Source organism: Ostrea edulis, chromosome 6 (genome assembly GCF_947568905.1).
Source record: "Ostrea edulis chromosome 6, xbOstEdul1.1, whole genome shotgun sequence".
Lineage (NCBI taxonomy): Eukaryota > Metazoa > Mollusca > Bivalvia > Ostreida > Ostreidae > Ostrea > Ostrea edulis.
Window position 1 is genome coordinate 85,175,155 of NC_079169.1, and position 17,446 is coordinate 85,192,600.

Below are 17,446 nucleotides of genomic sequence, written 5' to 3' on the forward strand. Positions count from 1 at the left end.
TTGATATGTCGGTATAATACTGATAATGTCCATTATAGTTTATTATTGATATGTCGGTATAATACTGATATTGTCCATTATAGTTTATTATTGATATGTCGGTATAACACTGATACTGTCCACTTCTGTATACACCCGATTTGCGAATCATACATGTATATGTTTCCCCATATGCTACATCTACAGTTAGTTGTAGTTAATGTAATCTTTTCTGAAATGTCTTTCTTTATAAACTGTCTCTGCTGTTATACCCTCTAGGCCCAAAATTGGAATAAACTTATCTGTAAACACATACTTCTAGGCCTAATAATTAAACTGAAAGAGAGGATTTATCCTCATGAATGATACATTTTGTTCTCATAGTTTTTGGTATCATGTTGCATGTCTCTGCTTATACATGTAATATACGTCTGATAGGTCTGATTAGTTGCACATGTATTCGCTTACTGTCATCTGAACGTGAAATACATGCACTTCTGTGCTGTACCAAAATGTCTCAATATCTAATGCTACTGATTAACCTTGACCTAATTACCAAATTGTCAGTCTGGTCTACAGGAGGGGCCCCAGGTACGTGAGATTCTGCGATCAGATTGGAATGGATTCTCTGCAGAGCCATGCTGAGGCGGTTGTTGATTGAGCGCTCATGCATCAACACCTGAGAAACGATATTAATCCAATACTACAGTCATCGCCAAGACAATATCTTTTTATTGATTTTTGACTCACTGGGTATGGGTACATGATCTCTTAAGACTCTGACAAATTGTTTTATTGATATCAAACTTACTGCATCAGCACCAAAGAAGGAGTAGACCTAAAACAATGAAGGAGACTGTTTAGATAAGTCATCGAATGCTGTAAGCTGTGGGCTTTAGAATGATATCATTGATTCAGCATTGAAGATAAGAATTCCAGGTTTTATATTAATAGCTGGCATCAAATTTGATGTTTTATTGATAAAAGACAGATTTATTTAACTGCAAATATCCTGAATTGTCACTTACAAAGTGTAAAAGTAGTAAGTAGTCAAACAATATTGAGTCATCACTTACAGTGTAAAAGTAGTATTCAAACAGTAAAATCATCACCTACAGTGTAAAAGTAATAGTCAAACAGTCCAGTCATCACTTACAGTGTAAAAGTAATAGTCAAATAGTCAAGTCATCACTTACAGTGTAAAAGTAATAGTCAAATAGTCCAGTCATCACTTACAGTGTAAAAGTAATAGTCAAACAGTCCAGTCATCACTTACAGTGTAAAAGTAATAGTCAAGTTATCACTTACAGTGTAAAAGTAATAGTCAAACAGTTGAGTCATCACTTACAGTGTAAAAGTAATAGTCAAATAGCCGAGTCATCACTTACAGTGTAAAAGTAATAGTCAAACAGTCCAGTCATCACTTACAGTGTAAAAGTAATAGTCAAATAGTGAAGTCATCACTTACAGTGTAAAAGTAATAGTCAAATAGTCCAGTCATCACTTACAGTGTAAAAGTAATAGTCAAACAGTCCAGTCATCACTTACAGTGTAAAAGTAATAGTCAAATAGTTAGTCATCATTTACAGTGTAAAAGTGATAGTCAAACAGTCGAGTCGTCACTTACAGTGTAAAAGTAATAGTCAAACAGTCCAGTCATCACTTACAGTGTAAAAGTAATAGTCAAACAGTCGAGTCATCACTTACAGTGTAAAAGTAATAGTCAAACAGTCGAGTTATCACTTACAGTGTAAAAGTAATAGTCAAATAGTTAGTCATCATTTACAGTGTAAAAGTAATAGTCAAATAGTCGAGTCATCACTTACAGTGTAAAAGTAGTAGTCAAACAGTTGAGTCATCACTTACAGTGTAAAAGTAATAGTCAAATAGTCCAGTCATCACTTACAGTGTAAAAGTAATAGTCAAATAGTCCAGTCATCACTTACAGTGTAAAAGTAATAGTCAAATAGTCAAGTTATCACTTACAGTGTAAAAGTAGTAGTCAAACAGTTGAGACATGCAAAGGATGACATCAAAAGCGATGGGCTTCAGCACTGTCATCATCTGCATGTATTTCCCTGAAAGAAATGGTTTTGTGAAGTTATCGAAGGCACAGTGTGATGATATCCTCTATCATTGTGAAGTTATCGAAGGCACAGTGTGATGATATCCTCTATCATTAAGTACATCTCAGCTAATGAAGTCAGTTGGGGAATTTCACAATGTATTTGAACATTTCAATGTTTTAATCTATGGTATCATCATTGGATATGTTATTAACCTCGTCTTATTCTTGTAAAATATGTGATTAACCTGGGCACATCATTGTTAAGTATGTGATTAACCTGATCATCGTTAAGTATGTGATTATGACTTATCATCATTAAGTATATGATTAATCTAGACTTATTGTAAATGTAATTTATCTAGCCAGTACAATATTTGGCAAAAACTGATTTTTCAACAAATTAGCGTAGATTTGATTTAGCACTTTCAAAATGTGTTTTATGAAATATACATATGCAAGACATTTAGCGATGTACTTGACTTTGTGGCAGCTGCTTTCCGTGAAAGGCGCTAAATAGAACACACAGCCAAATGTAATATCTTAATTAATGTAATCAACCTAGACTTATCATTGTTAAGCATGTAATCAACCTGGACTTATCATTGTTAAGCATGTAATCAACCTGGACTATCATTGTTAAGCATGTAATCAACCTGGACTTATCATTGTTAAGCATGTAATCAACCTAGACTTATCATTGTTAAACATGTTATCAACCTGGACTTATCATTGTTAAGCATGTAATCAACCTGGACTTATCATTGTTAAGCATGTAATCAACCTGGACTATCATTGTTAAGCATGTAATCAACCTGGACTATCATTGTTAAGCATGTAATCAACCTGGACTTATCATTGTTAAGCATGTTATCAACCTGGACTATCATTGTTAAGCACGTAATCTACCTGGACTTATCATTGTTAAGCATGTAATCAACCTGGACTATCATTGTTAAGCATGTAATCAACCTGGACTTATCATTGTTAAGCATGTAATCAACCTAGACTTATCATTGTTAAACATGTTATCAACCTGGACTTATCATTGTTAAGCATGTAATCAACCTGGACTTATCATTGTTAAGCATGTAATCAACCTGGACTTATCATTGTTAAGCATGTTATCAACCTGGACTATCATTGTTAAGCATGTAATCAACCTGGACTTATCATTGTTAAGCATGTAATCAACCTGGACTATCATTGTTAAGCATGTAATCAACCTGGACTTATCATTGTTAAGCATGTTATCAACCTGGACTATCATTGTTAAGCATGTAATCAACCTGGACTTATCATTGTTAAGCATGTAATCAACCTGGACTTATCATTGTTAAGCATGTTATCAACCTGGACTTATCATTGTTAAGCACATAATCAACCTGGACTTATCATTGTTAAGCATGTAATCAACCTGGACTTATCATCATTAACTTTTTACTTAACTTGAACTCACCTATAACTCTCATAACATTCAGTGTTGTGTTGGTTACAATGGGAATAAACTTCTCGTTCCGACCTCTTGATATTCTTCTCTTTATTTGCCTACTAGATATTTTTTCAGAAATAAAACACACAAATCAAGAAATGTGTATTTTCAATTCTTTCGACACACAAATCAATTACTTTTTTTCAATATTGCTGCTGTGTCTATATATAGAATTTCTAAACCAGTTAGAGGAAACACACGCTCTTCATCTCAGAAAACAATAATTAATAAACAGGTCCCAGATGCACAAACATCTAATCAATGTCATATACAGTCTACTAAAGATGCATGGAAATTCAGGGGACCGACCTGAAAGTTCAATATAACTAATGTTGGAAGTATATAAATAATGTGACTGAGGATTTATTTTTAATCACAATATAAAAGATAGATCAATATAAGCGACTGCAATATAAGTGGAATAGACTGTAAATGTAATAGTTAAGGCAAATCTAATTAGCCTTGTGCAACTGGGTCCATCTCTCTCTCTTTCCCTTCTCTCTCTCTCTCTCTCTCCTCTCTTTCCCTTCTCTCTCTCTCTCCTCCACCTCTCTCTCTCTCTCTCTGACCTATTTGATTTTCCCTCTCCTGTCAACTCATCAATATAATCTTGCTTCAATTCGTCTGGTACATCCGAATCGCTGTCACTCAAATCTCCATTATCTTCATCATCCTGTAGAGAAAGGACAGTTTGTTGTAGTTGGATAGAAAACAATGTCTTGTAACATTACATTGATTTTTGCATGATACTGTAATTAGAAATCTAATCTTTGATGGTGTACACTGATTAAACCCAAAATTTATTTCATGCAGTTTAGAAGGTCACGTTAATAATATCGTATTGTGATTTGCCATGCCCCCATCTCAATTCATGCATCATACAAAATTGGATTCTGTAACAAGAATTTTCCATCAAAATGTGGCAACAAATTAGTGCAAGCTCTACGCTTCCACCACTGGAAAACGCAGATGTTCTATGTAACAAGAGGCCCACAGGCCTTATCGGTCACCAGAATACTAATGAAAAAGTATCACTACTCCCATGGGCTATGAAATCTACAAAAAATTTCCTGTTCTGAATATCTAAGCTAAATACTAATGTTCAGCAACAGTATAAAACAAGATGTGTTCTTAAAATTTCACTTCCTTCAAAAGTGCATACACTGATGAAAGATTTTAAATAATAGGTGTATTAACATTAAAACATCAAAAGATATGACTAATTTGGACTCATCCTAAAATCATAACCCTGGGTTTTGATTGAAATTCACCATTTTTGCACATCCTTTTCTGCTATTCCTAAGTATGCATTTAGATTTGATACTGTATCAGCAAACTTACACATAAATAATATATATACTAAGTTTGGCCCCACCCTGGGGTCAGAATCCTTACTCTGGGGATCATCAAATTTACAATTTTGGTAAAAGACTACCTGCTCTATCCATTTAGTTTCAATTTAGTATCAACAGCACTAAAGAAGATGTTATTTATGTGTTTTACACATAAACACTATATAACAAGTTTGGCCCCACCCTGGGGTCAGAACCCCTACCCCGGGGATCATGAAATTTACAATTTTGGTAGAGGCCTTCCTGCTCTCCAAGAAGATGTTATGTGTTTTACACATAAACACTATATACCAAGTTTGGCCCTGCCCTGGGTTCAGAATCCCTACCCCGGGGATCATGAAATTTACAATTTTGGTAAAAGCCTTCCTGCTCTCCATCACCATGCATTTAGTTTTTCTTACACATGTGCGGTTCTTGAGAAGAAGATTTTTGAAAATTGGTCAATTTTAGCCCCACCCCTAAGGCCCCAAGAGACCTGAAATTTACAATTTATGTCCCCCTTGTCCCAAAGATGCTTCATACCAAATTTGAAAAGAATTGAACTGGTAGTTATGAACAAGAAGTTGAAAATGTTGAATTGTTAACGCATGACGGCCAACGCACCACGACGGACAACAACTGATTGCAATAGGTCACCCGAGTTTAAATGTGAAAGTTAATTACAGTAATTATCTTAGGATGTTTCCAATGTCAGTGTACTATTCCCAATCACTGAAGGATATATTTCCACATGCATCAATTTTTTTTATTGTGTATCTTTACCCATGACCCTGAGAAAAAGTCTTCATTTTCGTCTTCATCCGGCTTTTCATCGAATGGATTCTTCCCCGCCTCCTCCACAAAGTACCGCCTCTTGGATGAGTTCAGTACGCCACCTTCTGATAAGTCGTCTGCGGTGCTGGAATTTAGTGATGTGTTCGGGGATTTCATCCATGATTTCATAAAGCGAAATTCCTGTTGAAGGATATTAGATGAGGAACAATAAGCACTGAATGTTAACTCTTAACCATACAGAGTACCAATAAATGCACTTTACAATCCATAGAATATGTCCATCTCATATAACATTTATTGGATGAATGCAAAGATTCTGAATTATAGAACAGACAACAGAACAATACTCAAAAATTAGTGCATCATATCAGGGTTTCGTTTTTCTTCTTCATTTCTTTGAAATTCAGTATTACTATTTATTTTTAAACTTTTGATAGTTAAATTATACAGATACAATATCATGCATATCATGGCAGTTCCTTTTTATTGTATGAGAGTAGTATTCTATTATCCTAACCTGACAGGAACCTGAGGTTGGTATCACCTCAATAGAAATATATCGTTATCTAGTGTAATACAGGAATAAGTATTGTTTAAAATCTCACAAAATCTGAAGCGCTAAATCCCTGATAGAGTTTACTATACCAGAATCGCACTCTAAATGCAATAATGTCTGAACTGATGAAATTTTAATGACCAGATCCACATCAATCAAGAAATTTTTGTGGCGACACCACATAAAATTGTTCCAAAACTCCATCTCCAAATAGATATTGACAACCTATTGTTGTTATGAAATAGTATGCAAGATTTATTGGCAAATGCAACTGATAAGCGTTATAGTGCAATTTGCTGCACTTTAATACAAGCTGTTGCACTGTAAACATATCATATGTTTGTAACATCCTAAATTGGTTACATTTTAATATCACTTGTTTTTTAAAATGTAAAACGTCTGAATCAGATGATAAAAGTGAGAGTGCTATAGTGATGTCATTTCCTGACCTTGTTCTACTTATTGCCGGACAATATCATATATTATCGAATTGGTTATACAAACATACATGAAATACAATGTCATAATATATATCATAATGCAAACTATATGTACTTTGTAGTTTAAGGTTATACTTGAGGCGATGTCTAGTGCTAAATTCAGATGTCGACATTAATGCCATGGAAACAATATCGGACTTGTTATTTCCAGAACACAGTGCCAGTTCCAGTAATACAAAGTCACAGACATGATGAAATCACTGGCATCACCTCAAACTACAGATCTATAACCCAGGCTTGTGAAAATTACTAACCAATCAGTAGGATTCATTATCAATTTTAAATTCAGTAATGATAAACAACTACAAATAACGTGGAAATGAAACTGCAATTGTTTTCAAAACATCTCTTTTCTGTAGGAAAACAACCAATCTGGGAACATTCTAAAAAATCATTCCACTTCTCCTCCAACTCTGGAAACACAATCACACTTCCAATGTAACTTCCATTTCATATTCAACAAACCATGGCAACAACTGGTAATTTGGTTTGTAAAATAATTATCAGTGGCAGCTGATTCACAAAAAAATCTTACAGTCATGATGGAGGTTTATTTAAGGAACCCTTTAATTTCATCACAATTCATTGCGATGAAGATTTCTGTTCTGATATGTGCAAACAGCATATTCACAGGTAATGAATCGTCTCAAGACTGAAAGATGCTTGATGATTGCAATATAAGACATTTCTACTGTAGCTGCCAGAAGTCTTTGTTTGTAGAAGAAACCTCTGGGTCTTCTTCATGTTAATGCAAGACTTGGTCCTGATTAAAATGCTCTTCCTAATAGGCAAAACTTAGTCCTTATTAAAATGATCAAAGACCAAATCACATTCACAACAATCAATGACATAATGCTACATTGCTAAACTAGAGTATGGTGGCCAGACACAACCTCTGTGAAAACAGGGCATTTGTAACATACCATAGGTCTGTTTTTATATTCTTACATTTTTTGTATGTAGCAGAGTTTATTCAAAAGATTCTACATGAGAAGAAAAAATATCTTGCTGTGGCTTTCAACTTGACACTTAAGATATCTTGACGACATTTTATCTATTACCAATAATCATTTTCATTCATATGTCGATTTGATATATCCCTGTTAACTCAAAACATCTGCTTTGCACAGATATTTTATTGAAAATGAATATTACTGTAACGGCAAACTAACAACTCAACTTGATGACAAATGGGATGATTTCAGCATCTCTATTGTCTACTCCCATATTTATGTAGCAATATTCCATAATAACCTGCATATGGTATTTATGTCTCTCAACTGATTTGATACAAAAAGAGCTTGTTCTACATATGATCAGATTTTAAATCAAGGCAAGCTACAAACAATTTGATGTTATAGGGTTTTAACAGTTTTGTTTAAAGTCAGCATTTCGCAAATTCTATGGTCGTTATAGCAATCTAGTTTGCCAATACAACCTATCTTTAGGTCAAATGCTGTCTGACGAGTTTATTACAAATTGTCAGGCAACGAAATTAAGGGGAAGTACTCACTAAATGCGAGTTAAAAATTGAAATTGCGAGTAAAAATCACAAGTGATCGCAACTTTTTGCGAGTGAAAAAAACACACGATCTTTTCCCGGATTTCCTCGGTTTATTTGGCTGTACTTTGAAGTTTACAATAATTCTGTCTTGTGCATAGAAACGCTTTACAGAATGAATATACAAGTATGGAAAAAGTAAACGTGGATCGAATAAATAACTAAGGCCAAGGTCATCTCAGTCAGTGATGTCGAAGATGGCCTACTTTAAGCACACTTCGGGCGTCTCAGTGACGTCTGATTTAAATAGCAAGCATGTTGATCTCGTCTGTGTCTACATGAAACAACACATGACAGTGTGTCACCGTTTCACACGGTGTCCTTCTGTACTCTATAGTCAAACACTTCAGAGTTCGCGGGGTTTTCTTTTCAACTAGAATATTTTAGATGAAATTTCCAAAAGTTTTGAACAGATAGTTTGAATTGGCGCAAACAGTCTTCAAGATTTCAATCCACATGATGTTGTAAATAGGTGGTAGATCTCTGGACAGCGAGTACACCGCACAAGTGTACCCTATGACTCTCACCATGAATGTTGTCTGATAATTCATTAATTTTTAAATGAAAGAATTTGCAATCTTATTTTTATTATTGCACTTTAAAGGACATTTTTAAAGATTTTCCCTATATTTTGATAAAGAGACATGCTTGTTTTCTTAAATTCATGTAATACAGCAATCGATTGAAAAATGCCAGTAAAAGCTCAATTTTGCTAGTTGGAAAATAATCCACTAGCTAAAATTTGCTAGTAGTGAAAAAAGTTAATTTCGATCCCTGATTGTTAGGCTCTTCTTGGCACACTAATTTTGACTACGGATAATTCTGTTTACCTGATCAAGATATAGGGCTCACAGCGGGTGTGACTGGTCAACAGGGAATATCACAAATGTATACAAAAATAAAGAGAACCTTTGAAACATTCTGCTCTATTGTTATTTACTCTAAAAGCTTTAATGCACTTAAAGACCAGTTGTTTACAAGTCATATCACACATAAATAAAAAAAGAAAACCTTTCAAACACTCTCCCTTATCAATCTAAGGTAAAACAATAAATAGTTAAATAGCAATCACTAATATGTATCAGTGCAAGAATTGTCATAAAAATTTTGTCAATAGTTGCTTTGAAAACTAAGCTAAACACCAGATATGTCAAGGTCAAACAAGAGGTACTGTGAGCAATGCTCACTAAGAATATCCCCCACTTACCCCAATCTCCCAAAGGGTGTTGGTAATAGGTATAAACTACCTCTTTTCTGAGTGTAAAAAACAAATGGCATGACAAACCGAACCATATTGCTACTTCGATGTCCAGTGCACGTGACCTTTGACCTTTTGACCCCAAAATCGATAGGGAACATCTTCATCCCATGGGTAGTCCATATGTATGATATGGTGACTGTAGGTGGAAAGGATAACGCTTTAGAGCCCGGAAACCATATTGCTACTTCGATGTCCAGTGCGCTTGACCTTTGACCTTTTGACCCCAAAATCGATAGGGAACATCTTCATCCCATGGGTAGTCCATATGTATGATATGGTGACGGTAGGTGGAAGGGATAATGCTTTAGAGCCCGGAAACCATTGCGTCTACAGACGGACGGACAGACAGACGGACAACCCAATTCTAGTATACCCCCCCCCCCCCCCCAACTTGTTGCGGGAGGTGTAAAAATATTGATGCAGTTGAACAGATGTCATCAATATGTATCAGCATATAATGTTTGATTAAAATATCTTGAACAGTTTATTTGAAACTGAGCTAAACAAAAAGTGTGAAGAAGGACAGACGGAAGGACAGAAGGAGGGACGTGTCAGACACTATATAAAAGCCCTATCTTAAATAGTTCAGGAGATATTGCCTAGCTTAACTTTTCTTAAAAGTAGGTCAAATCCCAAGGTCAAAAACTCTGTACCAAATGAAAGGTGTTGTCTCAAGGAATGCACATAAACTAAGAAGAATTGTTTTAGCTCACTAGAATTGATGTCTCCCCTTTCATTTTCCATAATTTTTTAAAACATCTTTTAGGGATCATCTTTAAAGTGGAAAATTAAGACTTACGGTACATCACATTCCCCAACATGTATATGTGCTTCAAACAAGGAACAGTGTTGTCAACGTAATTATATGACACAGTAAATTAAGCTTACCAACATACCAAATATCACAGGCCTATGTCAAAAGACAAAAGTTATGGTCCAGACCAAAAAAAAAAAAAAAATGCTGCAAAAATTCTATTATTTGAACTTTACATAAAAGGTCAAGGTCAGCAAAAATGACATGCAATACACTGTCTTATCATGGTATACCCATACACCAAATATCAAAGGCTTATACATGTATGTCAAAAGACTAAAAATTTAAGGTCCGGACAAAAAAAAAAAAATTCTATTAATAGACCTTTGCACTAGGTCAAAGGTCATCAAAAATTGGGACGCGAAACACTGTCTTATCATGGTATACCCACATACCAAATAGCAACGGCTTATGTCAAAAGACAAAAAAGTTATGACCTGATGAACTTCGAAGGAGAAGCGGAAGAATAAGAAGAGGAAGAAGAATTCAGAGTTAAACAATATGCTCCCCTTTTGGGAAGGGGGGGGCATAAATATGAAAGCCCTATCCCTCACTATTCAAAAGTTATGAGCAAGGTTAAAGTTTCGGACAAATACCCCCTCCCTTTAATGTCGGAAGCACAAAAATTTAAAATGACTTTGAGACATAATCAAAATAACCCTGAAGGCTCACATGTTATTATCAACCTAAATGCTTCAAGCGTGCTTGTCCATTACAATTTTCCCTCCAAATAACATTAGGCCTAAACTGTAGGAATCAATTCAACAGGTCTCGATCCTGATAAGGACGTCTATTAAAAAAAGGACTTGTTCCATAACATGGATGAGAATGAACATATTTAAACCATTTATCTGATAGCATGAGATACACATGTACAGTACACATCCGTTTGCAGGGAGGGCAGGGTTTGAATACCGCGAAGAAAAGTTGCATATGTAGGAGTGGATAAAACTCAACTTGTTTACAGTGTACTTTCACAAGAATACCAAGGTTGATTATGTTTTATCTCTGTACAGCTGGAAGAACAATGCGTGTTTTTAGCAGAGAGGGGGGATGTTTCCACCTATATACTTCCTAAGTGATTAAATCGCCTGGTAAACAGCGCGTTATATTCCTCATGGGTTAATAGTCTTGAAGACAAGTAATCTCACTATTATCGACAATCTCGCAAACTGTCTTTTTCTTATTTTTTCTCCTCTCTTGAGTGTCGCGGAATATAGAATAGATACAGCCCTTGTAACTGCCGGCCTAAATCAATGTTCACAATGTGACCAAAGAAACCACATCGCACAGCAGTCAAATTTTTGTGTTCAAAATTCTTTTCCTATCGATCTAAAAATCTACGATATACGCCAAACGATTCTCCTAAACCAAAGGGAGAGAGAAAGAGAGAGAGAGAGAGTGCGATGTACGGCAAAATAACGATGTGTGGTAGATCAGTGTTAATCTCCAATACTGAAACACTGATTTTATAATATACAATCGCTAATGATTTACAAAGTGCACAAGTTTCCCCGCTTGCACTGCATGTGTGATTCACGAGCTTGTATTTCCGTCTCGTAAGGAGAACCTTCCGCTCGGCCGACTTTTCCAGTTTCAGTCGAAAAAGGGAGCTAGGCGTGATTTCTGTCGGGAGTCTCAAAAAGTATGTATAAATTTTTAAAATTCATTAAATATATTTTAGAGGTAAAGGTCTTCTAATTCAATCGTTCTTCCTCTAACTCTTTGGTACCTTTTCATCATGTTCCATGTACGTCACTGTTCAACATCCGCCTTATAAATTCGCTTCGTGTTACTTGTACAATTAAACCACAGAAAAAAATCCCTGAAAATTGTAGACAAAATCAATACATTCTATCCATGTTATTTTCCAAATCGCGTATGGATTTAGTACCAAAACTTGACCAATATATATATATATAAATGTCGGCTTTCTTCTGCTTAATTTGTTCGGATTACATAATGTATAACGTGTAAACAATTATGCTATCTACAAATGTCCTATTTATTTTTCCTCATAAAATATATTTCTTTTTCTTTTTTTAGCATCACTATGGGTGGATTTTATTTAGCGGTTATCTTCATCTGTTTACTCCAGTGCGTGTTTTCACAGCGAATGTGTAAGTATAAATAACATCAGAGAACGCTCGCGAGAAAGTGTGTGTAAAAACTATCGACTTAGAGGAGATGAACTAGGCTAGTTACGTTAACCTTTTCGATGTTAGCTCTAAGTTGGTCCGGCTAAATGCCAGACAATCCATAAAATTTCTGAGATTTTCGATCCAATATGAATCGCACGGGAGGTAACTCCAAATAAAAAATAAATAAAAGCGGGGGGGGGGGGGGGGGCAGTAAAAATTAAAAACTCATTATGTTCCCCGTGGTGTGTATGGTAATGCTTCTGAAGAAAAAACAAATGAGAAAGATTGAAGTTTATATGTTTGACACACAAGACCAAATTCAGTTCAATGCTAAACAAGGACCTTTTTAAAATTACTATTTACTACAAGTTTCAAAATCATTAAAGCCAAGTTATGCAAAAAGACAATGCTTTGGTTGTGTTCAACAGATGAAGATGTGTATCTTTAAATGCAATGTCCTTCACACAGACTGGTAATTATCTGAAGTTGCATAATTCTGCTATCAATCAGAATTCTCTGGAGCTAAACTGCTGGCAATCATTATATAGGAATGTCATTCCTTTCAATGCCGAGATGCACCTTAATTATCATGCAACTTAAGAATAAAATAAAACCAGTCATATATCAAATGAAAAGAGTAGTATGCTTACAACTTTGTGCACGTTTATAATTTGTTTTGTGTCCTAAAGTATATAACCACAGATTGGGTATGGAGTGTCGCAGAATCATTGCAATTTCTGGGAATATTAAGATTATGGAAGATGAAGCATTGTGTTAATCTGAGAATGCAAACAAAATGATCAATTGTCAACACATATCAGTCAATTTGTTTGCTTGAAGGTTAATTGAAGTTTCATTTTCACTAGATGCATCATCATGACAGACAAAAAGGTCCTGGATAACAAACTCTACAGATCTTATTCAGAATAATTATTTTCAGTCAACATCAGTGGAGCCACAGCTGGGGAGAGCAATATATGTGGTGAGGGGGTAACGCTGGCTCCGCGGTCCACCGAAAATGTCACTCTAGTTTCAAAGGGCCGCCTTCCTGGTGGTTTCTGCGAGGTCACAGTAGTGATTAACAATTCCGGGCGATGTAAACGAGAGATCTGCATCCAGGGGGCAGGAACTTTGGACAATACTGGGCTGCTATTCCATTTTACACCCTCTCCAAGCAATGTAAAGTCCGAGGTACTCCAGTGTTTATTAATCTAAACATACTAAATGTGGTCCAATAATTCTATTGAGAATTTGATGAAAATGTAAAATATACACACATGAACATATAGCTATTGTAAACACAAAAGACTGTATTCTATGTGTGTCAGGATAGTCTAATTATTGTTAAGGTCGTAGGATACCCAATATTTTGGAAGGATCAAATGAAGTAGGATTTTGCTGTGTTTAGTTGGGATCTTCTTTCATTTGATCGAACAATGTAAAAATTAGTCATTTTAAAATACATGAAATGCACCATTAGAAAGAGGATTTTAAATTTTGGGTAATGTTCTTCCATTGAATTTTAGTAAAGATTTGTAATAAAGGTGGTTTCATAGGAATGTATTGAATAATAACTTTAGTAAGATGAAAACATACAAAATTCTATAACAATTTATTTGGGTATCCTATGCAAAGCTCCACGTGAACTCATGTCCTTCAAATCTACTGCGTGTTGGTTATCTTCACCTTGTCATGCACAACTTTTCTCCACATTGTTACTTTTAGTTCGAAATTTCAGTTTATTTATAAAATCACAGTAATGAAGTCATGTTCAGATCCATTCATGATACGTAACCATGGTAATTAGATAATTTTGATGCATTCATGATACATGTATATTCTGCTTTTAGTACCGAGGCCCAGTATATCAAGAATTGAAAAATGGGAAGTGTTTTGATGGCTATTTGCTGTTTATGAACATATCAGAACCAGCTTCTGTCGGCCACAATTTTGACTTTCAACTGTTTCTTCGTCCATCTTGTAATGATAGTAACAGCGTGGAACAGATTGCACTGTCTGATGCAGGTAAGTCTGTTCTAACTCCTGACTCACATCAAAAGACAGGCTCTAATGGGGGTGTAAAATTACCAAAAACAACTCATTGTAAAGTACAGTACAACCTGCTTATTACAAACACATAACAAATTAATGCATATTGCGAAGTAAGATTTATTCCCCTATGAGAGGGAAATAGACAAATTCTTATGAGAGGGAAATAGCCAAATTTTTATTGGATATAATGAAGTTTGGTTATAACGAATTGTTTTCCGCTGGCCCTGGAGGTTTGCTATAAACGTGTTTTACTGTATACAGTTGAGGGTGGTTGTGGGCAATGTCTCAAAAAAAATAAATTTAAAACTGAACAAAAAACCTTTTTGGAATGAACATTCAAAAGTGACATGATAATGAAATTCAAATTGTACAAAACAAACGGTGTTACTTGGCTCCACATAGCTGTTTGTTACATTTACCTTAATTACAAGTCAAAATCATTTTCTGTTTTGCAGTTTTTTCATTTTTTGAAATTAGCCATATGGATTAACCACCATTATGGCAGGGATAATGGACCCACTTTCCAATTAGGAGAGAAAATATTAATTCTACTACCATCATTATACAGACGAACCAGAGTTAACAAGTCCTTCTTTTACAAATGTACATGTTTAATTAACTGCCATTTCTAGGTTGCATATTCACTGTGTCTATATTTGTGGGTTGACACAGAAACAACATTGTTCTCTTTGCAGACAGCCTAGCTATAAATAAGAAGGACGAGCTAGAACGGGCCTGGTTACTGACGACAGTGTATGGAGCTGTTACCGGGGTGTGCCTCGCTATTTGCTTTCTGATCCTCCTCCTCATCACCTACTGCTACTACAAAGCCTATCCCTATGGCAACAAGAAACGTGAGCCTGGTAAGAGAAATACGACTCTAGATGTAACAGAAATACACATACTGACTTTTAATGTTTTCATGCTCACATCTTGCCTTCACATAATCCCTGTTATTACCTAATCTACTATATAAATTGATATTACCTATTTTTTTCTGTTTTCCAACTTTAATCAACAGAGTAAGGTACACAAAATGAGCAGGGGTGAAAAAGTTCATCGCATGACCTACTATTACCTGATCATGTGATGAACTGTTTCCTGGTCACAAGGCTAACTGTTTCCCAGTCAGTGAGAAACTATTACCCAATTAGCAGATTAGGTAATAAAACAATTATTTCATGCTTACTAGGGAAACAGTCAAAACTATTGTCCCTCGGTAGTGGTGAAGACCTGGGAAACTGTTGTCCTCGGCCTGCAGCCTCTGACAAGTTTCCCAGGTCTTCGCCACTACCTCGGGACAATAGTTTTGACTGTTTCCCGAGTAGGCATGAAATAATTGTATACTGTATTTAAGTTTTAATGAATTACAATCATTAAGAATTTTCCTATATCAAACTGTAGAATCCTAAGTCCATTTAATATAGAATTACCGGTATGTTAGATATATGCTGCTGCATTGAAGCATTCAGGCATCTACCATACACTTTATCTCGGAAAAGAAGTTGGAAATGTATACTTAATCATGTTAATTATATGAGCGAATAATTCCATGTTCTTAGAATGGCTGAAATCCAATATTCTAGGAAAATTGCAATGCTTTATTCACCTACATGTCTTTTCAAGGTGAATATATGCACAACATTAAAAAAAATTTCAAATCGGACCAAAAATATATTGAGAATTTCAAAATTATTACGGATTATCATTTTTTGGTCACTCAATCAAAAGTTGCATCTCTACTCTCTTTTAAATAACTTGCAATATAATTGTGTAAAAAGGGCGACTTCTATCACAAACATTGTCAAAATTGAAGCTTATTTGTATAAGCATTGGCTTTGTAATTGGTGAAATCCTTAAAAATGTCGGTGCTCCATGCACTCATTAAAAAATCTGTCATTATCTGTAGCACTAAGAATAATTGGAATCAAATGAATTATCCTAAAAAAAATTCATGGTGAAATCATAACCAGGCTGAACACTGTCAAGCTTCCAATACTTTGTGAAAAGTGAGAAATGGATCACTTCATTTAGTGTTCAATTCAATTTACATGTAATGATACATGTATATTACAGCCATTATTTCTATTTATTGATGTAAATATTTTCAATCATTTACGAAAATTAATTTTAAAAACATATTGATATTCATTGTGATATCATATATCAGTGCCATGTTTGAGTATTGAAGTCTGGATTGATCATAGCTAGTTATTGCCTTAACTCCTAAATATTAAGAAATTATTCAATATAAAGATAATAGTACATTTAAATAAATGCACATTCTTACATTAGCTACTTCAAGTGTCAAAAGACAAGTTACTACAGAAGTAAGGGATGGAAACGCAGAGGAAATGAAATTACTGGAGCGTAACGAGCCTGGTCGTGATTCCCTGGGCATGGGTGTGTCTGATGGTGATGTCATAGACCTGGAGGAGGGCACCACTCAAAAGGAAGTGGAACCAGACAAAGAAGCAGAGGACCAAGTTACAGTTGAGGATGAAAGTAAGAAAGAGAAAGTGGAGGAAAGTGGAGAAAATGTGGATCAGAAGACCGGAAATGACTTTGTGAATGTTGACCTGAAAGCACCTGGAGCTGACTCAGCTTTGTTAGACTCAGATTAATTTAGTGTTGTTTTCGTTAGCTAGACTTAATCAATTTCTGCTGTAATATGTGAAGACTATCATATACAGACAGACATCCAGCCAGTGTATACATGTAAGCATATAGCCTGAGTACCTGTTAGATAATCAGCATAAATGTTGTCATGATTGCGATGGTGAAATTTGTATGCATGTTGATTTGGAAATAGATAAATTGAGTGTAATAAAAGAAATAAAGGATTTTTTATAGTAGAGATATCATTCTTTATTCTCTGAAGAAGAAAAGGTGTACAGTT

General features: G+C 35.1%; 2 protein-coding genes across 5 annotated transcripts in view; one reads left to right on the top strand and one right to left on the bottom strand.

The window, feature by feature from the left end:
* Positions 1 to 17,446, bottom strand: part of LOC125683052 (syndetin-like) — a 39,395-nt gene that overhangs the window by 8,217 nt on the left and 13,732 nt on the right. For 2 of the 4 annotated variants that reach the window (XM_056142442.1, XM_048923763.2), the window contains 6 exons: positions 5,651 to 5,842; positions 4,106 to 4,209; positions 3,504 to 3,592; positions 1,966 to 2,057; positions 791 to 817; positions 536 to 658 (listed from right to left, as the gene is read on the bottom strand). In XM_056142442.1, the coding sequence (XP_055998417.1) occupies positions 536 to 658; positions 791 to 817; positions 1,966 to 2,057; positions 3,504 to 3,592; positions 4,106 to 4,209; positions 5,651 to 5,842 (627 nt within the window). Of the gene's footprint in view, positions 1 to 535; positions 659 to 790; positions 818 to 1,965; positions 2,058 to 3,503; positions 3,596 to 4,105; positions 4,210 to 5,650; positions 5,843 to 17,446 lie in introns of all 4 variants that reach the window. The other 2 variants (XM_048923764.2, XM_048923762.2) reach the window with 1 other exon arrangement.
* Positions 11,221 to 17,402, top strand: LOC125683053 (uncharacterized). Its single transcript, XM_048923765.2, has 6 exons — positions 11,221 to 11,999; positions 12,401 to 12,474; positions 13,436 to 13,686; positions 14,346 to 14,520; positions 15,243 to 15,410; positions 16,843 to 17,402. Exons 2-6 carry the CDS (start codon positions 12,408 to 12,410, stop codon positions 17,169 to 17,171), a joined length of 990 nt encoding a protein of 329 aa, XP_048779722.2. The 5' UTR covers positions 11,221 to 11,999; positions 12,401 to 12,407; the 3' UTR covers positions 17,172 to 17,402.